General features: G+C 38.2%; 4 protein-coding genes and 1 pseudogene across 7 annotated transcripts; 1 reads left to right on the top strand and 4 right to left on the bottom strand.

Moving 5' to 3' along the window:
* Positions 1–20: 20 nt before the first annotated feature.
* LOC114518532 lies at positions 21–3,600 on the bottom strand (annotated as a pseudogene).
* A 191-nt stretch (positions 3,601–3,791) lies between these two features.
* On the bottom strand, positions 3,792–7,390 carry LOC114518527 (protein REDUCED WALL ACETYLATION 1-like). Of its 3 annotated transcripts, XM_028538564.1 has the most exons (8): positions 7,139–7,390; positions 6,419–6,516; positions 6,066–6,274; positions 5,597–5,916; positions 5,406–5,499; positions 5,048–5,247; positions 4,747–4,898; positions 3,792–4,569 (listed from the first exon to the last, which is right to left on the bottom strand). In XM_028538564.1, exons 2-8 carry the CDS (start codon positions 6,502–6,504, stop codon positions 3,966–3,968), a joined length of 1,665 nt encoding a protein of 554 aa, XP_028394365.1. In that variant the 5' UTR covers positions 6,505–6,516; positions 7,139–7,390; the 3' UTR covers positions 3,792–3,965. The 3 variants fall into 3 exon arrangements, with proteins under 3 accessions (XP_028394365.1, XP_028394364.1, XP_028394366.1); XM_028538563.1 differs by lacking the exon at positions 7,139–7,390 and having other exon boundaries at positions 6,419–6,851; XM_028538565.1 differs by lacking the exons at positions 3,792–4,569; positions 7,139–7,390 and having other exon boundaries at positions 4,743–4,898; positions 6,419–6,851.
* Positions 7,391–7,397: 7 nt separating this feature from the next.
* On the top strand, positions 7,398–9,674 carry LOC114518530 (trithorax group protein osa-like). Its single transcript, XM_028538567.1, is given in 3 exon segments — positions 7,398–7,860; positions 8,029–8,454; positions 8,456–9,674. Coding segments are annotated over 2 exon segments (1,461 nt in total). The 5' UTR covers positions 7,398–7,860; positions 8,029–8,052; the 3' UTR covers positions 9,515–9,674.
* Positions 9,675–9,684: 10 nt separating this feature from the next.
* LOC114518531 (UPF0415 protein C7orf25 homolog) lies at positions 9,685–13,116 on the bottom strand. Its single transcript, XM_028538568.1, has 11 exons — positions 12,893–13,116; positions 12,535–12,784; positions 12,301–12,344; positions 12,130–12,223; positions 11,821–11,950; positions 11,638–11,719; positions 11,414–11,489; positions 11,251–11,341; positions 11,018–11,111; positions 10,595–10,675; positions 9,685–10,117 (listed from the first exon to the last, which is right to left on the bottom strand). Exons 1-11 carry the CDS (start codon positions 13,046–13,048, stop codon positions 10,040–10,042), a joined length of 1,176 nt encoding a protein of 391 aa, XP_028394369.1. The 5' UTR covers positions 13,049–13,116; the 3' UTR covers positions 9,685–10,039.
* Positions 13,117–13,459: 343 nt separating this feature from the next.
* Positions 13,460–23,945, bottom strand: LOC114518215. Of its 2 annotated transcripts, none has more exons than XM_028538167.1 (9): positions 19,188–19,273; positions 17,633–18,773; positions 16,592–17,174; positions 15,918–16,385; positions 15,588–15,761; positions 15,327–15,472; positions 14,903–15,194; positions 14,004–14,665; positions 13,460–13,805 (listed from the first exon to the last, which is right to left on the bottom strand). In XM_028538167.1, the coding sequence occupies exons 2-9, from the start codon at positions 18,506–18,508 to the stop codon at positions 13,773–13,775; spliced, it is 3,234 nt and encodes a 1,077-aa protein (XP_028393968.1). In that variant the 5' UTR covers positions 18,509–18,773; positions 19,188–19,273; the 3' UTR covers positions 13,460–13,772. The 2 variants fall into 2 exon arrangements, with proteins under 2 accessions (XP_028393968.1, XP_028393970.1); XM_028538169.1 differs by lacking the exon at positions 17,633–18,773 and adding an exon at positions 23,667–23,945 and having other exon boundaries at positions 13,461–13,805; positions 19,188–19,417.
* Between the last annotated feature and the right edge of the window lie 42 nt (positions 23,946–23,987).

The raw sequence follows: 23,987 nt of genomic DNA on the forward strand, positions 1-23,987 counted from the left end.
TTTTTCTCATCTACATTCAAAATGGCCATATAAAGTTTGAAGAAGATGTTTTATCAGAAGGGTCTATTTAGAAAGTCATATTTACACAACCTATAGAAAAATTACAAGCATTGTTTCTTGCAATCAATAATATCTGTGTATCAGAAGTGGGTGGGATAGTCTATACTATATCGTCCAATGATATAAATTTGAATTGCACATGTTCATCGATGCATGTTATCTGGTCTAGAGCTTAATATGTACCCAGCTTATATAAAGACGTTTATATCCTAATTCGTAAACAAAAAATGATTGATGATTGAATGATTCTACCACTTGAACACAAAATCGCTGAAATAAAAAAAGTTAACTGACAGCGACGATATTGATCCACAAGCAAATACTGTCTATCCGTGACTGAAATAACTAACAAGGAGTTCTTCAACCGGGTAAAATGCTTCACTTTCATAATGAATACCATCCTTTGTACCACCAGGAAAAGAAGCAGAAATTGGGTAAATATCAAGAAAGGGAACACCAGCTTTGCACATCACTTCGTTACTGTAGGCATTGAACAGTTTTACACGCTTAAAAAGAAGAGATGAGATCAAAAAAGATCTTTTGTATTATTTTCCGTTGTTACAGGACAAAGCTGCTGTATGAGGATCTCTACGTAGTCTGCGCCTTACATGCAAGTGCACATGCCACGGTCCGGTGATCTTTTGGGAAACAGGGGGTTATTGAAGTACACAAGAGGCATCCCATACCTGATCCGTGGTAAACCGTCGAAATGAACCCATGACTGTAGCCGTTTGATCGTGCATTGCTGCTGTCGACTTCCATATTGCTTTTCCTTTGAATTCCTTGGCTAGGACTTCAGCAATTTCCCTGATTGCTTCTTTGTATTGGGCAAAACTGGCTGTCTGAAATTTTATAATGAAAATGTATAACTCAGTCTACAAAATAATCCCAGGATATAATAGTGTTCAAATTTAACAAGAATTTGGAAGTATTGTATCGTATGTAACAACAACAGTATATTTCTACCTTGACATAATGAGCCCCGGCATTGAAGAGCAAAGCAGAATTCTCATCCACCATGTTTGGTTTGTTTGTGACCTCACGAAGATAATAGAGAACCTTAGGGACCTCTAGTTTGGTTTCACTGCATGTTTCTGTCTAAACAAAGATATTTGCACACAATTTGATCCTACCATATCATTACGAAAACAACACATCCAGTAAAACTGAACAAACATCGCTGCTTACCAACTCGTACAACGTCTTAGGGTAAATCCAGTTGTAAGACACATTGCACATTTGGAAATTCGTCTCACAGAACTGCCTTCTAGTCGTTGAAAATGATTCGTAAAAATAGAAACTCAAGGAGTCGCCATATATCCAAAATATTCCCTGTCCTTTTTTATGCTTTCCGATGTAGTCCAGGTTTTTTTTCTTTGTCGGCCTTCGAACATTCGCCACCTCTCTGAAATAACAGAAGGATTAACAGAAGAATTAATAGAAGGATTAATAGAAGGAATAATAAAAAGATTAATAGGATTAAAGATATAGAATCAACTTTATAACGTTGCAGCCACGTTGTGCTATACAAAAAAGTTTTTAAAACAACGGAAAAGGATAAATGAATATTTGGAAAACCTGATGAAGAAGATGGTAAATTGATCTCATCCACGAAAGGTTTCCATTGATTAGCAATAGTCCAACGACCGTACCCATCCCATAATTTTTTCGAACACGGAACGTTACATTTATTATCGGCTTCCACCATGAGTTGAGCGAGACCTGAAATTATAAAATCAACTACTATGTGAATGTGAATAATGGTCCCATCTTTGTTCCTTGATGTACATCACGTTATTTAGTTTGTATCTTTATACAAGAGAAAGTTTTTTGAAGCGAATAAGAGTTGATAATTACTATTCTTTCACAAGACATTCTCAAACTTGTTCAGAATAAGATGCTTTACCTTTTTGATTTGAAGGGGCATGAACTTTAAATAAAGTTTGAATAAAGCTTTATAAAAATCTTACCAAACGCATCAATATTTGATGGCAGAACTTCTATAGTCATAGCCTGTCCCCATGGTATTTTCTGATTAATATAATCCTGCATGTCAGCAAAGAGCTCTGTTCCAATATCTTTCTGGTTTTTTAAAACTCCAGAACAATGAACTAAAACACATCGCAATTATTCATTGAATTAGTCGAGTTTTAGACAATAGATTACATTCAAACATACAAAAGGATAAAGACAATCGTGATATATGTTTAATGTTTGAATATATGTTGAAACATTATGCAAGATTATAAATGATACGAATAGATTGAAGATTATAGATGATGATAGACTGTAGATGGGTAAATCAACAGACCTTTATGAAACCACTCAACCGGGGGGTTGCGAAATCCATCGCATAATGTGTAGTCCAACCTCACATCCAAAGTATACAACCCAGGTTCCATTATCAGCGCCAGAGCTTCGTAACTGCCATTATTGTGATCAAACACATCAGCTGCCAGGGTTGCCCCCTCACTTCTGATCATCACCCGCCACGAGTCCCCACCATATTTCTTGGGGTTGCCTAATTTGTCACGTGATTCTATCCATATATGGGTAAACTGACCGGCTGGTGCCACACGGGGAAAGAGCAAACTCTTCTCGTGAGATGTGCCTTCACTGAAGGAGGAGAAGACAAGATCAACTAGGCTTGATTTTGAAATAGATTTTTTTGGAAAAGCATTGGGCGAAGCCTTGCCCTACAAGTAACCACATGCCTGGTAAAGCCTGGGTCTCTTGATCAAAGCCCCACCGACGTGCGTTTACACCGCAAAAACCAACCTCAAAGCTAGCCTAAGATAGCCTTGGATTGTGATGTTAACATGACTAAAGAGAAAGTGTGTAAATATAGATCCAAGTAAACTAGTGTCCAACAGAACCACAGCCCTGAGGATCTCGGACGTAAATCATTTTGGTATTAACCAAATCATGCGGTTACGCGTATAGCACTCTCTTCTTTTCTTTGCCTTTGGCACTGAAGATGTTTGCCGGCAATCCACCGGCAAACCAAACCTAAATTAATGTCTCATGCCCTCTTTGCAAGCATGCTTTTGGTAAAACTAAAAGTCATTATTCAGTGATCATTTGTAAATGTCCCTTGCTTCAAAGAACAAAGTGTTGTCATTGTCTGCGAGTTCGAATAATAAACAACTTTGAAAAGTAAACAAGTCTGAAGAAAATTAGTGCAATAAAAAAATTGAGAAAACCTACGTTAAATTTACTGATCTTGGTTTTACACTGTACTCGAAATCTCTTTTACAAGGCTCAAGAATCGCTGACCAATCCAAGGCTGCCTTCCTCTGTCTACACCAGTCTCGTTTAAATCCCATTACGTCGAATCCCCGACCGTACACGTTGGAAAATACCGCATATATCTTTATAAAGATTAGTAGGGAAAGTAAAAGTAATGTTTTAATGAACATCCTCAGCCGAAGGCCATAAAAAGTTCACGGGCTTGATGCTTTGAAGGCCATTTCATAGCGAGTTTTGTGTTCGGTAGTTATCTTCCATGATACTGGACAGGTCGTTGGGTCAGAACCATTGATGCGTGAAGATTGTTTAAATGAGGGCATGCAATGTACTTTTCACAATAGCTTTTGAGTAATTCCTGGTCCTATACTCCTGCTGAGAATGAAAGAATATAAGACCTATTTTTAAATTCCTTATCATTTACACTATTCGTAACCGATGGCATCTCAACAGTATAAACTGCAGTAGACTTCATTGCTGGAAGATGTTAGCGCAAATTTCAAACCTAGTTTCGAGCAAGGAAAAACACGAATGTCAATATGAAAAATTATTTTACTGTTATACCCCTTTTCTATTCTATAGTAATCCTACACCATTATTAAACACGAAATATCCTTGAATCAAAGATTTATATCATAAAATTCCACGCATGAATTGCCTCACCAAACTTGTGCCCAAGTTAAAAGATACGAGAAAGCATAACAAAGCAGTAACAGCAAAACACTAACGATAAAGTTCTTACAACGAATTCTCGTATTCTCAGTCAGTAAATATGAGCTAAACAAAACCGTTTGATGAAATAGCAAATATGAAACAGAAACGTATAGTATCGTAGCGATAGCAAAATTCATCATGGGATATTTATGGATATAAACCAGTAACTTCCTCGCATCCCCTATCATGTAGATGTGAATTTGGGATAGATATGTCTCCAGCGTGATTTTTCCCAACCAGTTGAATAGGTTTAGATAACGAGTTCTCAATGAAGGATACAGGTTTCTAAGCCATATGTAGGACAGTATTGGTATGATAGAAGTGTATGGATGAATCCTTTTATACCATTTACGATCGACCAGTAAGAAATAATGAAACCAAAGCCCGATAATTACGAGGCAGATGATGGTAAGGCCGATTTTTATGCCGTTTTTAAGATGTTTTTGTCGTCTATCGTCGTCGTTCTTTTCGAGGTATCTCAAAAACGCGTCATAATACGGATAGTTATAAGCAACTAACATACCAACCCAAGTCGCCCAGTGGTCCAAACTAGAAAACAATAGATAAAACTTTCAGAAAACTTGCATTGCAATAAAAAACTGATAGGAAAGCATGGAATACAGTCCAAATCTTATCTATCTCTTGCCGCGTATAGTTAAATCATAGTTAACAACAAATGCAACCAAATTTGTCAACAACTTTTTATATGCAAGCGGTCAGACTTACGTTGCTCGGTAGACCCAGTAATCCAAATTTCCCCGAACATTGAGTACAAATTGAAAAGGCCAGAATATCTTGTACGTTAAGTAAGGAAATTCAAATATGATTGAATTGAAAAGAAAGAAGAGGACAAACTTGGCAGCCATAACTTTTCGGTTCTGTAATAAAGATGAAGACGATAAACGAATCGGCTTTTGTTTACTGATGCAAACACACGAATTGTCCTTCATTTTCCCGCCCAAACCGACAGCAGCATGAATACGCTGGCTTACGTCAGCGCTTTATCGATGAAACGGACTTTACTCACATTATTATACTTGGCAAAGACAGCCAACATTGCGTATACGGTAAGGAACCAATACGTGTGCATGGCGCACACGTAATACCGTACAAATTCATGATTGGTCATCGCCATTACCATGACAACTAAGAAATTCAATCTCCACATCATTTTGCACAAACGAAAGAACGAGTAATCCTTTCTGTTGTAGAAATACCAAAAGTTTCCTTAAATGAAAAAGAAATCACGATGAATTTAGTGGAAAATGACAGATCACAAGTGAGGGGCGTTAACAGGGCGCCATTAACAAAAAAGTTTACCCAAAAATATCGAACCTGGTCTCCGTAAAGGCAGCTAAACTTAGGAAAATATATTATAATCTCACCATAACCAGTCATCCAAACATAAGCCCCAATATAGCAACGAATTGAGTTGAAAACCTCTTGCGCGTCATAATAATGATACCAAACGAACTGAACCTATTGTAGACAGCACAAAAATGTCTTTAGAGTGTCCATTTTGAAATAAAACGACCACAATGGCCGAGCTCGATTCTTATGAGGAAAATAAACGCACCTGCATCCAACCTTTCCATTCTTCCGTTTGATTTCGATTCAAAATCGCATCCGCAGTTTGTTTAATTGTCAAAACAACAGCAACGAAAACGAGCAAAAAGAAAATAAAGATGAACATATCCCTTGAATATTGCTTGTTTGTCTTGGGCCAGATATGTTGAAAATCACAAAGCCAGAAGTACAGCATGATACAACCAAACAAGACAGCTTGTGTTAGAAATTTTTCAAATGTTGGTTGTTTTGGGCAGGTTTCTGTCAACCTCTCCCATAATGACGGGATAGCCTCCTTCGGTGAACTTTCTTCCTCTAAAGATTTGGTTCCTAGGAATATTTGAAAGAATCAATGTTATACTTTGTGCAAAAAACAAGTAGATTTAACCACAAGATTCAAAACTATACCACACCACAATAACATGGTCTTAAATCACTTGGAGCACTATTTGCATGTTCTTTGAACACTTTCTAAATACCTCCATTAGCCAAACCAGTTTTCATTTTCTCGTCTTCCTGTCGTTGTGACTCTATCATGTCCTGTTGTCCGGTGTCTTCCTGTTTCCGTTTGGATAGAATCCATCTCCAAAATTTCAGGATTTTAACCAAGATATACAAGCATATTATGATCATCCATAAACAGAACAAAGATTTCTGATGGATAGTTATAGGTCGAACTGGTTTTAGTCTGAAAAGAAAGCGGACCGTTTGTAAAACGTTTTACTCCCATAAACGTTACTCCCATAACTGTGACATTTGACTGGTCAAATTTCATCGCAATTAGTATTTTATTGTGCAAAACAAGATGGTATATAGAAAACCAGACACAAACCTTCCATATGTTTTTTCAGAATTAAGGTAAATGTTTCTTTCTTTGTATTCCATAGCTCCATGATCTTTACCTATGGCTCCCCCCATTTTTTTTCAAATCTAACGGTTCAAATGAGCATTAACATAAATGAGCATATTTATTGTACTGGATGAAGGACACATGACATTGCAGATCTAACTTCTTAATTCTCGCAAAGTGAAGAAAAAAAATGGTCAAGAACATGGCAAAGTTTTGGTTATGCTTTAGATCAGTCGAGAGGTCAAAAACATAATAATAATAAAAATTATATTAATAATAACAAGATCAACCTGATTTCCGTTTGGGGAATAATACATAGGTATGATATCGCGCATGCATGCCATTTTAAGGCGAGTCTATAGCTATAAACTACGAAATATTTCATAATATCAATGACTTGATATAGACGGAAATGGATTTGGATGAAAACCTTAAGAGATTATTCAGACATGGCAAGATTATAGCATATCCTGCTGATGTATATGTAACGTTATACAAAGAATAGATTCAACCCGCTAGTCATGCATACATGATTTTAACAGAAATAACCGGATAAATAACATTACTGATAATAAGCATAATATTAGCAATAATAACAACATAATATTCCACGTGATTCGCTGCACAACAAACATCATGGACACTCCAAGCGTTTGTGTTTAACTGAAATACAATGAGAAATAATTTAACATTTTAAAATACCTTTATATATCGAGGATTCTTTCCAGCCAGTCTTGAAGATACGGATTTATACAATACCCGCGAACATGCGAGAAAATATCCCGTAAAATCTAAATAAAGACACCCGCATACTACTTGCTTATTGTTTGTGCAGGTACTTTTCAGGGCCAAAACAAATGCCTAAATCAACTACAAAACCTTACCAATGTTGGTTTGGGAGATAAATAGCGTTCTTTGCCACTGAAGTCAGTCTTTGAAAATTGGAAAAACTGTTTGTTGCAGCCTAGCCGGTCAAATTTCCGAAAATTTATAACAACAGATATAAATTCTTATTAATGGCAAAAAGAAAGAAATCAAGGTTGAGGAAATCGTATTGGAACGTGCGTTTACGCGGTCATGTTCACATTTTGGGTATTTGTGGGCTCTCGATCCCAGCAGCCTGCACCAAAAGAGTGGTTTTTCTAAACCCAAGACCGTAATGTTGCCTAATCGGCACAATCAACTTGTTGCCGATAAAATCATAAAATACGTATGTATTAACATCTGACATAGAAATGACAAAGCGGGAAAAAATGCAAAGCAAAACTAAAAGAAAAATAAAGGTCTTGGAATCTTGATAAATTTAATTTTTGTTAATAATCGTCGTTTTTGTCGTTTTCTCGTCTGAATTGGTCGTACCCAGTCCGAATCGCACAGAAGCAGCGCGCGGTTTACAATATGGCGGCGAAATCTTGAGTTGAAAGGTATGTTTAGAATATTAATTTCGATCGCTTTGGACCACCCCCACTCGCAACTCTTGTTGCGTTTTAAAGAGCTTAGGGGGAACTTTACTCACAGGAAAGACCCTTCGGCCCAAAAGTGCCAAAACTAGTAAAAAAGGTAAAAAAATCAAGCTTAATTTCTCAAACTAGGAATTGACTGTCATCTATTAAACAATGTCATATGGTGAAGGTTACCCTTATGGGACGACCAACAACTTTGCAACAACGTATACTCCTGCTGAACAGTCTCAGAATCAATACAACATGCCACCATATAACCCATATATGGCTCCTCCCCAACAAAATACTGCTAGCCAATATTATCCCTACAATACAGCTTATGGAAATTCCTCATACAACACATATGGACAACAAGAATCCCAAGGTGGCAGCCCATACCCGCCAAATGGTCCGTATGCGCAGCAGCCCCCCACAACTACACAAGGCGGTCAATCTTATCATTCAGATGGATTGAGACCCCCTTTAAATCAACCTTATAACCAAGCACCCCCACCTACTTTTAATCAAGTATCCCCACCTACTTTTAATCAAGTACCCCCACAACATAATGAACCACGCACCCTTACCCTCATATAATCAAGTCCCACCCCCTTCCAATACTGAGAACATGCTTTCACATCAGGTGCCATTTCAACAGCAGGGCCCTACCCACCAACAAGGACCGTGTCAATCTATCTACACAGAGGGCCAAACTAACCCTCAGCAAGGGGTTTCCTATCCCCAACTAAAACCCTACCAAGGTCAACAAGGTCCATCCTACCCCACACAAGACAATGCACAGGGGGTGGGCCAGTTTCCTCAGACATCAAACTACCAACCATCATACAGTCCAACTATAGGCCCTCAGAGACCACCAAAGCGACCACACATGCCACAGAAATTTCAAACGAGTTTCAAACAGGCTAAAAAGTCGGTTGCCCTGCCTCCGCAAACCCTAACTTCAATGCAACCCCTTCAAGGGGGGAAATCTGCTGTGAGCACGGTACACGACCTTGCTCGTCAAAACGGATGGACTGCAAATTGGTTTGAAGAATCGGAAACGGGCCCGGCTCATGCTAAGATGTTTACCATGAAGGTGACAATGGGACCTTACGAGGTTAGCGGAAGTGGTCGATCAAAAAAACTTGCAAAACAGGACGCGGCACAGTTGCTTGTAGCTCAAGCGTCTGGTAACGAGGTAGCAGATATTCTGGGACTGCCAGGATTTACCGCAGTCAATACAAGTCGATCTGGAAACACTTCAGAAGATTATGGACCACAGCTACCCCAAAATACGGACGAGAAAACTAGCCCGGTATCCGTGCAGTCCGACGGTGGGGATAATCCGATATCATTGTTGGAACACGTAGCGAGAAAACACAAGTTAGGGGAACCACAATATATTTCGGTGTGTGAGAATGGACCACTAGCCCTGCAGAGATTTGATATCAAGGTGAAAGTGAATAACATGGAGGCCTCTGGTCTAGGACGGTCAAAGAAGGTTGCTAAACGAAATGCTGCCCAGGCCATGTTAGATCAACTGTCAAAAATAAAAACCGGCATTCAACCGCCGAAGAAGAGAATTATGTTTGTGAAAGCATCGAGTGATGCTAATAACACAACATACGAGAGTTAGACATCAGGTTTACATATTAAGGATCGTGGGTTCTTTGCATAGTGTGAACACCAGTTTCTGACTATTTTGTAGAGAGTTGCAGCAGTGGTAAAATAACTAGTCATTTTGTGACTGTCAGAGAGTGTCATGTTGTATGATAGAAAAAAAAATTATTCAATCAATTGCCATCAGACTGGTCATACTGTAATCCACTCTATTTTATGAACAACCCCTTGTAACTATTTAAATTGGGTAACAAAATCATCACATAACAATCACACCCCAGGACGGTCTCTCAGACCTCCTGATCGAGAGCCAAATTCTGACCTCCCAAAATCCAAAACGTGATTTAGGAAAGATTCTATCATAGTTCATTATTCTGAAACACCCAACGGAAGAATGGTCCAGTTTCAGGCGAAGAAGACTGTTACCAGTAAAGCAGCGAGTGATAGCTAAACCCGTTCATCACTCCAGCGTTTCAATATCGACCAATAAGTATTGTGTTTTTATTTCGACCTGCATTTATATTTTCGTTGCAAACTTTTCTCAAATTGGCGAAGCAAACCGCTCCTTGTTTTCCGTTAAAGCTCTCGGCTCGTGAAGAAAAACTGCAAACTCCACGCCCTTGAAAAAAGAATATAAAACTTCAACCGATTCTAGACTTGCTGCAAGTCTTCTCGTTTTCGGTGAGAATTGATCCACTATAGTAAAAGTAACATTACGTAGCCCAAGGGGGCAACTTTGCGATACCTCGGCACAGAATTGAGCCGAAATTGTAAAAGATCCTGGTACGAGGTTGCAAAATTAAATCTTAATCAGTGGTCTTAATTGGCCCGCAAGCAGGACTAGACCATTGAGTTCAATGGACTAACATGCGAAAAAATTGATCAGGTTGTTGCAATATTGTTCGTTGAAATAACAATTTTGCAGAAATGAGGTTGACAAGCCTGAACAACCTTGTTCAGCGGGGCGTTTTTGCGCGTGTAGACCGAGCAGACTAGTCTTAATTTACCTAGTACAGTCTACTTCGTGTTATTCATACTGTACCATAGCTATAGTTTGCTAGAAACATTGATTTCATATAATCGTATTCCAGCATACCTGTTCTCTCGCAGCTCTAACAAATGATCTGTTTGAGGTGACTGTTACGGCCTGCAGACGATCCCCTGTTCCAAACACGATCTAAAAGAATTTGAATAAATTTCTAAAACCACCGATTCTTCTTGGTAAAATCTTCATTGCTGTTGCACCAGGGTATACAGAGTTTCATTTGCACAGGGTTAATTGATAGTAAATTTGAGACCACCAACGAATTGGTTATAAAAGTGTGCGTCATTTTGTACCAAACGCGTTCATTTAGTTGAGCAAAGAATTAAACTATGCCTGATGCAGAAATCGATTTGTCCCATACTCCCAGTGCAAAATCGTTGTACGATTGGGACACAAATAGTTCTACTCTACGTAAATTTTGTTTTTGAATCGTTTACGTATTGCGTCGATGGAGAATTCCTGTGCATCTCATACCTTTGGCCTCGCCTTTATTGTTCCGCTTGATGATAACTCTTGTGTTCTTTCTGAAGGATCGTCGCTTACTTCCGTGATTTTACTGAGAAGCTTTCTAAACATGCAACATAAACTAACTTTTTCAATGAACAGTGTCTATCACTTCCCTAAAGCTAGGAAAAACAAGGGTCCCAAGTACTGCAGTTAAACTTTTTTCTTTTTTTTCCGATCTGAAGTCGAACAATCCACCGTACCTCGCACGCTCTATTTCATTTTCTCCTCCTAACGTATTTAAAATGGATTGAAAACTTGAAATTGCCAGAGAACAGGCGAATAATTCTTTATCTAAAAATGGTCAAAGAATAACAAGATAAATGGCCAAAGTTAATATGTATAACTAATTACCAGGTACTGTACCTTCAAGGACTTTGTTGAGTTCTGGTAAAACTGGATTCAATCTTTCCCTCTCTGCTTGCTCAGTAAGAATTTGATCCTGAAAACAACAATCGCAACAAGAATTGCACTAAATGTCCCTTCATGGAGTGATGGAGATTATACAATGTGGAGAATAATACTGACAATCACGGTTATTGCAGAAATTGAACTGAACTACTCTGAATATTGTAAATGAATTATTGCACCTGAAATTGTAAGTGACAAGAGCCATTGGTCAAGGCTGACACCAGTGCAATCATAGCTGTTACATCCAGATTAATTTTATTACTAAAACGAATGATTGAAAATAAAATAAATATTGTGTATTGAATGTATATTTCTATTGAGCAGGCACACTGTAGACTTTCATAGTCACTGCAAATGCCTACCATTGCAAAACAGCAACCACATTAGGATTGACTGTTGATCTGGAGGTAAGGTTGCTGTTTTTCAATGCATTGCAACCAGGATTTGGCAAAATGTCACCTTCTAAGAAGATGCCACAGCTCAACAAGCATTCTGAAAAATATCATCCGTTATTCGTAAATGATGATTCTATGTGCACAGTCAGTTGATTTTTGATAATGCTTCAACAAATTGGCAACATGATGTTAATTGATTTAAGACTCTTCACATTAATTAAATGAGCTATAATCAATAAACCGAAGCTCCTACAGGTGTAACAATAGCTAGTCTACCTGCTAAATCTTCAGTAATTCCTTGTGTGAAAACAAAAGTCACCTTTGGTGTCAAAAAGTTTGCTTTATTTTGCTGACAAGCACCCAGGTATTCCTGAAATTGATGGCAGCAAAATAGAATCAGTAAGCCACGGTATAGTTGTCAAATATACACTTCAACACTTTAACAACCTTTGCCTGCTTATCAATAGATTTTTCCCCAAAATTTCCTTCACCTAAAAAATATCAATACACATTATATGTAGGTAACATAGCTATAACCCAAAATCACACCAGGAAAATCACATGAACCAGGCAGTCGGTTTCATGTCATTTTGAGCTACCCTTCCCCACTGCCCTAATGTGAATAGTCAGAACTCAAGGGCCTACCTAAGGGTATTAACTATACACCTTTTGATTAAATACCTTTCCAAGCAGAGTGAAGTGCAGTTGGATTACGTGCAACCACCTTAAACCATCCATTAAATGTGGCCACATCAACAACAACAGATGATGGAGGTTGCCCCAATGCTTTGTCCTCCCCAGCATGCCAACTGAATGGCTTTAACAAGGATGCAACCTCTAGTTTTTCCGCGACATCAAGGATGCCCCCCAGGTGGGAGAGATTGGTGCTGTTCAAATGACATGGCTTCAGTTGTACATGATCATCGTTTAGCTGAACAATAAAATATTGTATTTATTGGTTTTATTAATTGTATTGTATCAATAATTGCACACAAATGTCGTGGACAAATATACTAACAAAGCTTCAAATTCCACCTACCCCAGTCAAAAACTTCAGTTCTGCTCGAATTCGCTTGGTGAGTTTGCTCGATCCATCGATGTTTTTTTTCTCCAAAGCCAAGGCTCTGACAACGTATTCTTTAGCTCTATCTATCTGTGTCTGAAGTGCCGTAAAGATTTCGTTTTCGGCTTGCATTTCTGGCCATTTCTGTTCAAAACATTTCCACGTGTATGAGATAAATTGAGATTTTCTAAAATTGGCATTTAAATTTTCGAACAAATGTGACTGGGTACTAGTTAGTGTCTACTCTGGGAGCACCCATCTATGTTGAAACTGCGATCCTTTTTGAACAGCGGCTCAGGTATTTCAATTTTTAAAATTATCTAGGGTTATATAGGGGGAATATCTGGGGAGGCCCAAACCTCCATTCCCCAATTTCCTACGAACATAGCCCCTTCTCCTTGGTCTCCCCACGGCCCACTCCCCAATGGTGCTCCTCTCCCACGTTTTCGTGTTCCACCAGTGCAAAAGGTTCTACGTTTAAATCATTATATAACAGTTTTGATATTTCTATTTAATCATTACGATTGTACATCATTTGTTTAAGATATATACAATCAAAATTCACTGTAATATTATATTCTTACTGCTTCTATTTATGTACTTATTTCATTCTTACATATTCTAACATCTGTACAATCGATCTTTTTAAAACAAAATTAATCCAGTCTACTTTACGGTGGCTACTTTTGTTTTTCTCTCTTCATAACATTTTTTCTTTGTCTATAAGCCTACTTAGTATCTAGGCCGCTAAGGCGCACTATTGTCTTAGATATTGCATGGCCAACTTTAGTAGTTAATTTACGAAAGATCCGGATCAGAAAGCTCCAGAGTCCAGAATCGAGAATGATACATTTCTTTATCGGGGATGATTTTGAAACTTTTCGAAAAGCTGCAATGAAAAAAAAACTATTAACTCTATCCTCCCGTTGTCATACTGTACTTTATAATCTATATATAAATTGAAGATAAAATAGTCATTGACAAGCCTATATTTGTGAATAATATTTGTGTGATTTGCGTGATGCCTTCCCCTAAACTATGAGATCTGAAATGCTATATCTGACGTGAAAACAACAAGCCCTCTCACCTTTACATTATCTAAAACTTTTCTTACGGGTGGAGGTTCTCCCTCGGAATTGAACCCCTCGGGATCTACTTCCGGTAACACGACGTCGGTACACACCATCACCTCTTTACTAGGTCTTCGTTTGAGGGGTTTTGCAGGCCGTGGTTTCACTTTTGGCAAATCAACCTCATTGCCATTGGATTCTTGTATTTCACGATCTTCACGGCTCTCTGGTTTCTCCTGCGCCGCCACGTGACCCACCTGCACTTGAAGGGCCTCCTCCTCTTCGCGGGCAGCGTGGGACTCGGGTGCAGCTTCGTGGGATTCGTGGGTCTCTTGCTCGTCTTGTTTTTCGCTACGATTCTTCTCCTCAAATACTCGCAGTTCTCTGATTTCCGTTTCGATATCTATGAGTCGCTTTTTGGCTTTGACAAGTTCTAAGTTTGCAACGAGATAATCGTGCTCTGTTTCAATGGCTTCCCGTTTGAGTTGACCTGAGGAATTCACGATCATCTTGTCCTTGGCCATGTCTACGAGTTTTGCCAAAACTTCAAGTTTCGTGATTTGTTCCCGCTTTTCTTTGATGAGAAGTTTTTCTTTCAGTTTCGCACGGCTCTCCATCGATGCTGGGTTTTCTATGCAGTTTTGTGGCTCGATATTGCTCGGGGATTTTCTGCCAGTGTCTGAAGGGAAAAAGATTCGCAAAGTCACTATTGATGAAAATGTCTTTCTCAGATGGAAATGTTTATACGGCCAGATTAGACCATAGATATCTGTGGAGAAATGATCGTTAAACTTGCTATGATTTACTTGAAATACAAGGCTTGAATAGAGTGGAAATAATCAAAGAAGCACTTGCTATAGGTAATTGATATAATTGATCTTCTTCAAGAAGATCAAAGATACATTGTTGTTCCTACCTATGAAAGTTGCAGGCTCTGTTAATTCAGTTCGAAGACAATCGCTGGACGGGTGCATGGGATCTGAAATATCTTTCTTCTTCAGAAGTGGTCTTCTAGTAGGGGAGGCTAGCGTTAATTTGTCACCACTCTTCTTCAAGGTACTCGACCCAATATCAACCTTGTATAAAGCAACTTGTAGAGCAATATGATTTTGCCAAGACTGAGGATAGACGCGAAAATATTGAGCTGTTGTTTTGCTTTTGAAATATTTCTTGCATTCTTGACTAGCACTTGTAATACCTTGGAATACCTACAAAGAATATGTATACATTTGACACGAGTACAAATCTAGCCAGGTGCTTTCACTAGCTTTTTATTTTCCTGGCATGGAGAACATCACGGCCAAATGAAATTAAATGCAGTTCAAAGCAAACCCACTCACCTTCACTTTCCCGTGACTCTTGTACGGTATCCACGTCTCTTTATCAATGCTGTAGTGAACTGTGAAAGATTTGATGAATTCGCCTCCTTTCTCGTCAAAATCGGGTCTGCCTTTAACACCAATTGCACCAACTGTCATGAAATCGCCTGTTAAATGAAATATGGACTACAATTTAGACTGCATGCATGACCCGATGAAGCTGTCCTTCAAAAATTATAGCGAAGAGAAGGTTTTATCGCTCTTAACTCAGGTTTCCCTTACCTATATCAATTTCAAGGAACTGAGTTTTATCGTTCGTTTCAGGCCTCCACGCTCCAATTTTATTCTGAGTACACGGGCCAAACCTTGCCTGACTTGGCGGGCTATCTGCCAACCATGACGACGCTGTCATCTGACAGTGAAAGATTCCCTCGTCATCGCTCGATAATTCTTCGTCTAAAACATATTACATCGTGTAATTTAACTTGTTTTATAGCGTAGGGGATCATGAAGACCAGTGAGATTACAGAGATTTTATATTGAACAAAAAACCATCACAAAAAAGACTGGAAAATCTAAACAAAAAGCAACCCAGTATTTATTCGTGCTTACCATCGGGATTAACCTCTTCTAAGCATTCTGCGTCTGTGTTGTTATTTAAATCCATGCTATTTTCGAGTCCTTCATCTGATCCATTCCCAGGCTCTTTCTCTATGCCGCGGTCTACTTGAATCGCAGGCAAACCTTTTGAGACTTCCGTTTTTGGTTTGCCCGAAAGCAGGGCTAAATCCCTGGGCAGGGGTGCGGGCGAACGATTCTTACATTGCCCCTGTGACTCGCGGGGTATTGTCGATATAAGTAAAGGTGTATCCTTTTCGATTAAATGTTCAATTCCGTACTTGTTGGGGATGTTCGGATTGTATTTTCTTTGTTTTCTATACGAGTTGCGACGGTCGACTTCGCTTTCTAAGGCAATAACGGAAATGTACCCAGCGTCGTCATATTTAGAGTCTTCTGACATGGGCAAAACGTATTCTCCTGACGCTTGGAATTTAGCAGCTGTTTGAGGTATGTCGTCCACTAAAGGAATACACAATAGTTTTCACTGTATATCCTAATACGTCCCACCCAATATTTGTAATTCTTAATATGCCCCATCCAAGAACCAAGGTTCTTCAATGTAAATGAAGAACCCAGCAAATTTTACTTTGACAATTTTAGCTTATTTGTGGAAATTTGAATTTCTCACTCCACACTAAAAAACATATAGAGTACAGCAAACACACCTTTCACATAGTTATCCTCATCTTCGCTCGAGTCCTCAGCTTCTTCTCCGCTGTCATCTGCAATTTCTCTAATGCGAATCGTTCCTCGCCTGTTTTTTACAATATCTATCCACCTGGCTTGTTCTTTAGCGGTCTGTGAAGCAAACGTTGCCAACTTGACCCCCTCCTTTTCGATATCAAATGCGTGCTTTTTGCCAGGAACATTGGTACGTGGGACCGCAATACAATTGTCCAGCGGTAACTTGAAAACGGGGGTCGTGTCCGAAACATGATGGTAGCCGTACAGCTGGCGGTCACGAAGCATGCACCAAAGTTTCACGTGTTTGTCAGGGCTTTCGATTTTATAGATATCCCCAATAATTGTCGCATCATCTTGCCCCTTGGCGACAAACGCTTTTTTCAACCAGCGCAACATTTTTATACGTTTTTTTGTCGCCTTACGTTCCAGGTTAAGGATTTTTGGATTCTCGGAGCAATCTGATTGTCGTCTTTCGCTCTTCTCTGCTTCTTGCAAGGAAATGACATAATCACTGTGATCATCGTTGAAAGAGATATTTGCTGGGCACGTTGTTTGACTTCCGTTCTAAGAAGGAAACAAAACCATACTAATTAGCATACCTTTATTTCCCATATATAGATGAACCGTCCAAGCAATTGGCAAAATATCTTTGGGAGTTAAAATTACAATGAGGCGATTGCATAATGCAAAGATCATGTGCTATTGCCTTGACTAACTTTGAAACATCATCAACTTTCAATCCCAAGTTTCAATTACTTCGAATTCATTTATTACGTACCATTCCGTATCTTGCATTCATCGCATTTGACATTTATTCGGGTTTAGTTTTTATCCGTCTCCATTGGAAATTTTACTCGAATTTAGAATTTCAAGATTAAACAAATCACGGTTGATATTAGGCCAAGAATTGGTAAATCACGAGACACAATATGCTTTCCCTCGCAGTTATTGTGTAATTGTTTATTTTTAATTGCGTTTTAACCCAGCTGTAAAGATGCTGGTTGCTTAAAGCTAGACCATACCTCATTAGCACTCCCTTGTTTACCCAAACATTTCTCGTCGGCAAAATTTCCATCCTCAGGCGGTTTTTGTCTTTCGTTTTTCTGAAATGCTTCGCTGGCTACTCCTTGTTTACTAACTTCTGAAGAAGACTCAATTTTCACCTTTTCCTCCAGTTTCTCAGACTTAGCATCTTCATCATGTTGATTTACAACTGAATCTTTAAACCCAGCGACATTTGCCAAATCTTTTTCTTCACAATCTTGTCCACTCTTCGATAGCTCTTCCTTCTTCGTCTGATTCTTTTGTTCGTCAACTCCCTCTATTTTCTTCTGTTCTGCTTCATCTTTCTCTCCTTCTTCAACACATTCTTCCGTTTCCTCCACTTCCTCTGACTCATCTATGGTCGATGTAAGGACTTTCATGTTTCGTTTTTGTTTCTTGTCCTTTCTTCCGCGACCTTTCTTCGAACTGCGCAAGCTCCAGTCAGCATCGTCTCTCCCGCATGCGCGGTACAGAGCGCGTATCCAGGCCCGGAGGTTTCTCTCAATACCGGCTGAAAACACCCAGGGTGTCGAACCTACCTGGGTGAGGCGGAACACTGGGGACTCCGTATACACATCGTCCAGCGAGATTTCACAGCATGGCACGAGTAATACGTCATAAGCGAGCTCTTGAGGATTCTGGGAAGGGAACATACACAAATGCTGATCTTGCAAAACACACCACCATTCTTTCCCAGAATGCTTCTCGGTAAGGAAGCCGGAGTGGTCAGGCTCGGTGATGTCGTCTAATGAAATGTCGAAAAGGGTTGAGCTGTCTCGTTTTCGGCGAGGTTTTGGAACTTTCGCATCTCTTTTCACGACTTCCTGTCCGCTACCATTTACTCCAGTTTTCATCGCATCGAGATCGGGTTTGACATCATTCACATCTGGTTTAGTATTATTTTGTTCATTATTTGTCGTTTATTACAACAGGTTTGGTTGAATTTATATCAGGTTTCATCTTCATTCCCGAGTTAGCAAAGATTACTCCTGATTTAATATCATTTAACTTCGTGTCTAACTCGGCATTTATATCAGAGTTATTGCTAAGTTCTTTAATTGCTTGGAGACAATGTTCTTTTAAGTTGTTTATTTCAACCTGATCGTCTTCACCATTAAGCTAAAACGATAAGTATATTGCTGCAAGTTTACACACAATGTGCCGGTAAATGTAAGACTAAGGTTGGGGCATTTAATATATCGTTAAGCTTCAACGCACTGAAATCTTTTGTGAGGCGGCCCAAGAACATAAATTTCTGTCTAAAAGTCTTCATCCCAGTCGTTTAAAACAAGTTTAAATAGTTTAATGAAATAAGTAAAAAGAAATGATTGGAAATTTATTAAACTTCAAAACATTTAACTTTGCTTTAAATTCTGTTATATTTTGACCCCGGGGCATATAAATATTTAATCGCCGTAATACCATCTCAGAATTCATTCTATATGTCGAGAATAATGCCAAATAATTTAAAACAGGTATTTGCAATGTATGAAAATAAGTCCGACAAGGTTATTATAAACCTAATTTACTAACCAAGGTCCCCTGTGAAATGTCCGAAGCTGACTTCGACGTTTTCAATTTATCGGCCAAAGACTTGGGCGGCTGAGATTTCTCCTGCCTTTCTTTTTTGCTCAAAAAACTTGAAAAAGTTTCGATCATTGATATGCAGTCTTTGAGCTTGATTTTCGACGCATCTGGGAGGGATTTCTCCAGCAAGACATCAATGAGCAAGTTTTTCATTCGTGAGAGCATTTCTGCCATTTCTAGAAATATATATACATATGTATATACCTTTACTTGGAAAACCACAACACTGATTTTGATACAACCAACTCAACAAAATGAACCAGTGAATCTGGTGTTTGTACACTCAATTTATATGCAGTTACTTCCTATTAGTGGGTGTTGAATGGTCGATCCCAAATTCTTCCGGGGAGTACGTAACATTGGCGTCAATTCAAAATCAATGCTAATCGATCACCCTAGAAGTAATCTGTTTACAGACATTTTTCCCCGCTACCATGCAGGGACAATTGAAAGATATATTATATTATGTATTTCTTAAACTCTTGTTAAAAATAGATTCTAAATGAAAAGAGCTAGGATCTTTATCAATTAATTATATAACGCAATTCGTCGATGAAACACGTAATGCAACTAATCTCGTTCAATGTGAGTTCTCAACTTCTCAGAACAGATAAGGAAGATATCTTTTGTAGGCTGTATTAAGAATACAATCACCAAAATTATATTTAATCTTTCAACGAACTTCAGGTCTTTAAGATTGAGATCGATTTATTCACAAAGAAGAAAAACATCCGACTTAAATAACAAAGACTTTTGACGTCAAGAGGATTGGCTAGACTAGACATTGACATTGTAAGCATCGAGAACAAATAGAATGTCCGATGCCGCTCACCCAGCTATAGCCGGCTGTGCTTGTAAAAGACTAACTTTACAGTATAGATGATACTATACGTGTATAATGTTATTAGAACTGAACGATACAAAGTACAAAAATATAATTGTTATGAATTGAATCCGAATATATAACTAATCGATATGTCTATAGACAGTGTATATCTGCTGTATATAGTTATAACCTTGGTTCATGAAAAGCCGGCGGAAATTGATTTATCGCATTAATATGTAAACTGATATTTCGGATTCAGCACTGACGTATACATGTTTTAGTCAGGAGTGAAGTTCATGCAGACCACGAACATGTCAAGTTTTTCAAGGCGAAAAGAAAGAAGGTTAATGAACAATGATAAATAATTTAAACTATGTATTGGATTAGCATATATTATAATAATTACTAGCTACATTGCCAGTTCTTTGTGGCAGGAAAATACAGCTTTTTAATGAATAGTCTTGGTAAAAGACACGTCAAAATTACAATAATCAATACGAACACTGATTAATAATCTTGATCCGTAATAGCGGTAAAAACAGTATTGAAATCGTCTGCTAAAACATTAAGATATTTAACTGTAGAGCCCTTTGTGTGGAAATAATATTTTCATGATCGGACTAATTTGGGCGTAGGGTACACTGACACTGTAGAAGACAATTATACATTAAAAAAGTGCTCCCTAGCCCTAGGTATTTTGTAGGAATAGACCCGAATAGTGAGTAAAGATGGTTGGTTTATATGTGTTTTTAAAATACGCATGTAATGTCTAAACCTATTAAGATATAAACAATGTCAGCTTAATTAAAAAGAAGAATTCCAAGCATGCCCTGTACACCGCCATTATTACACCCCACAAACGTTTTTTTACTAACCTGTACGTCATTGTCAGAGTTCACTTAGCATGTGTCGAGTTGCACAAGCGAATTGTTGGTATTTCATTTCAATGGTAGTTCACAAGAGGTGAAAAATCAAGGGGGACAAAAAATCAGATCAGATCATATCATTCAAGCAAATTGCGAACAATTATTTCGTAACGGCTACGATTATCGAATTTTTTCATAAAGTTTTCGAATATTTTACATTTCCTAATCTATAGCGTGTCCATATGAAATTTAAAAACACATTCATAAAGAAAAACTATATACCGGCGGAATGTAACAGCTTCCTACGAATAAAAAAAAAATTCCTTTTGGTGTGTATACATATACATATATATGAATGCAACTTAACAAGCTTGTAAATATTCATTTGTTTGCATGAGAATGACATATTGAAATACAGTGGAAAATGGAAATATCACTGCAATATTATTGTCTTGTTTAATAGTATAGGGCCTAGTTTATTCGTCGCATTTTGATGGCGTCCAATGCAATTCAAACAATATGTGATCATGAGATGGTAAACCTTATTCAGCTTCAGTATCATCTCATTATCTATTGTTTGAATTGCATTCCACGCGATCAAAATGCAACGTATGAACCAGGCCTAACTCATGTATCGAGTTTACCAGATTTTTTCCCATAAACTATTTGTTATTAGTAAAAACGAATTTTTCATGAATTGCCAAAACGCGAGATTACGCGTTTGAACTGACTGTGTCAGTTCTCGTAGAAATAATCGACTTCTGTCACGTTTTGTTGTTTTGGTGTCAAATAAGCCAAGCTATCTCTCAAATGACACCTCCCACATCATATTTCGCAGAATTGTGACATTTCCGCATTTCAAAGAATTTTAATTTGGAAACGATGTTTTCCTAAAACGGCTACAGATTATGATATATCATTTAAATCTATATAGAAAAACTGTTTATAGCATCTTTGTTTGGTAGATTATTAAGATCTTTTCAAATTAGAAGGCCCCATGGTGTCCTGAAGACCCGAATTAGCTCATAATTAACGTTGGGTAAACTAAGGTCGATTTAAAGAAGCTTTGCCTAGCAGCCCTAGCTGCTATGGGGGGATATATTAGGCAGAGAATGACTGTATAAGGCAGACTATATAAGGCAGAAAATTACTGTCCTGAGCAGAATAAAAATCGCCCTTGACAGCATGCGTCAAATTCTATTCGTAAAGACCCACTGTGATCATACAGTATAATAAGCTTAAAGTTGCTTGTTTCTGTTGGCTTTATCTACATGGATACAAAATAAATGGTGATTAGATATTTTCCTAGAATGTTTGACATGTATTTCTGTGATATAAACGTCTTTCAAGTTGCCTAGTTATCAAACTCGACCTCTGACTTTTTGATGGAAATAGCGGTGGAATTTCATCATCACGACTAAGTGGGCCACTGGTGCTGAGATATCTTCTTCAGACAACTATAGGAACGGTTAGAAACTGAGAAACTTCAGACACCAACCGGAAACTATTCTTGTTGGTTGTAAAAGATGTTTTGTTCTAAGAGCTGTAGGGCAAATTTTGCAATGCAAATTGCCAACTGTATTTGTAATTTTTCAACAAGAACCAAGTTGAAGACTCGCACGCTTTTTGTGTATATAGCGATAAAAGTGTAAAAAGTATGTGAAAAATGAATTTCCAAAAACTTCCAAAACTATATATGAAAATCGCCTGGAAAACGCATTAGATTTTCATTTATTTTGAATATCATAAATATTTAAGTATATATTCTCATTGTAGACAACACAATTAAGACTGCATTCCGACAATTTGGAAAACTAACAGTATTTGTTTGTGCTGCATTCTAATGTTTTTTCAAACCTATGATCTGGTTTCGAAACACAGACTATATAAGTATATATAGCTGCGACTATTGTGTGATTCTGCCGCATACGTACAAGAAAAACGATTGGCTCATGTATAATTTAATCCGTTCAGTCTGTTTTGTTATCTCAGTTTTTATCCCCCTAGGACTGCGTCTGACAGTTTCCTCGTTTTTTTCCTCTCTTCTAAGAAGGCCTGCATATGTAAGACAAGCAAAACACAACAGGGTAGCATCGCTAATTCACTAGCATTCATCAGCTGAACGCTGATACGCAATTCAAGCGAGATCTAAACCCAGAAACTATCGTTCTACGAAGTACGAAGTGTGAAATGTATTGAGGAAGATGGGCGGAACACAACCTTTTAAGTACCCTACAATACGACACTGAGACATCCTTCCCACCGAGGGACAAATATGCCAAAGTCGCGCAGTACTCTCCATCAATAAATATAGTAAAATCTAAGTTGGAACATGATTCTCAAGCAACGAAATCCAATCCCTAATCGTATCCCACAGTGTTTATATTAACGTCAATAGATATATTCATATTCACCAAACATAATATCGAAACGGAAATTTGAACACGATACCCAATGATGTTGGAGCCTAACCCGCGCGGCTGTTAGCTGTGTGTTATATATAGTTGCCTCTCGATCTTACCAAGAAGCAAACGTCAAATGATTTAGTAAATATAGACGCGTTCAAATTCGTGCAAATTTATGTTGACAATGTATTCATTCTGATTTTAAAACACAAGCACATATATATGTACGTAGATATGGATAAATATACAGTGTCGAATTCTCTCTGGTAATTTTTTATCGGTTTGCCCGAAAATATTTCTTGTTTAAGTTAAAAAATGTTTCACAAACCTTGAGACGAAGGCGTTTGCAAGCTTTCCTCAAACTTCATTGCACCTGCTTGGTGATATTTCGTATATTGTTGTTGTATTGTCACTGAAGAGATTTATTCAATTCCTAGTATTCACCCCCAAAAGTCCGGCTTTACCTGATAACCGCTATGATTGAATGTCCGGCAAATATCTGTGACCGACTACAATCGAATATAAAATGGGAATATAGGATGTGTCATTGCTTTTTATGCAACAGAGCAGAACCATCTGATCACGTCCGAAGGTCATGAGTCAAGCAGACGAGGGGACGCGCATAGCAGGGTGCAGATGGCAATTTTTT

Source organism: Dendronephthya gigantea, unplaced genomic scaffold (assembly GCF_004324835.1).
Source record: "Dendronephthya gigantea isolate DGI-Jeju-01 unplaced genomic scaffold, DenGig_1.0 000010F, whole genome shotgun sequence".
In the NCBI taxonomy this organism is placed as follows: Eukaryota; Metazoa; Cnidaria; class Anthozoa; order Malacalcyonacea; family Nephtheidae; genus Dendronephthya; species Dendronephthya gigantea.

Excerpts from the sequence above, each read along its gene's own strand:
- LOC114518527 (XM_028538564.1), bottom strand. The coding sequence starts at position 6,504 with ATGGGGGGAGCCATAGGTAAAGATCATGGAGCTATGGAATACAAAGAA. Across the intron at positions 6,275-6,418 it reads TCTGAAAAAACATATGGAAG|ACTAAAACCAGTTCGACCTA; the intron begins GTTTGTGTCTGG and ends CTTTCTTTTCAG. Across the intron at positions 5,500-5,596 it reads AATGGAAAGGTTGGATGCAG|GTTCAGTTCGTTTGGTATCA; the intron begins GTGCGTTTATTT and ends TGTCTACAATAG.
- LOC114518531 (XM_028538568.1), bottom strand. The coding sequence starts at position 13,048 with ATGCAAGCCGAAAACGAAATCTTTACGGCACTTCAGACACAGATAGAT. Across the intron at positions 11,490-11,637 it reads CTTGTCACTTACAATTTCAG|GATCAAATTCTTACTGAGCA; the intron begins GTGCAATAATTC and ends TGTTGTTTTCAG. Across the intron at positions 10,676-11,017 it reads CAATAAAGGCGAGGCCAAAG|ATCGTGTTTGGAACAGGGGA; the intron begins GTATGAGATGCA and ends AAATTCTTTTAG.
- LOC114518215 (XM_028538167.1), bottom strand. The coding sequence starts at position 18,508 with ATGAAAACTGGAGTAAATGGTAGCGGACAGGAAGTCGTGAAAAGAGAT. Across the intron at positions 17,175-17,632 it reads AACAAGGGAGTGCTAATGAG|AACGGAAGTCAAACAACGTG; the intron begins GTATGGTCTAGC and ends TTTCCTTCTTAG. Across the intron at positions 13,806-14,003 it reads AAGTTTTAGATAATGTAAAG|CTTTTCGAAAAGTTTCAAAA; the intron begins GTGAGAGGGCTT and ends TTTTCATTGCAG.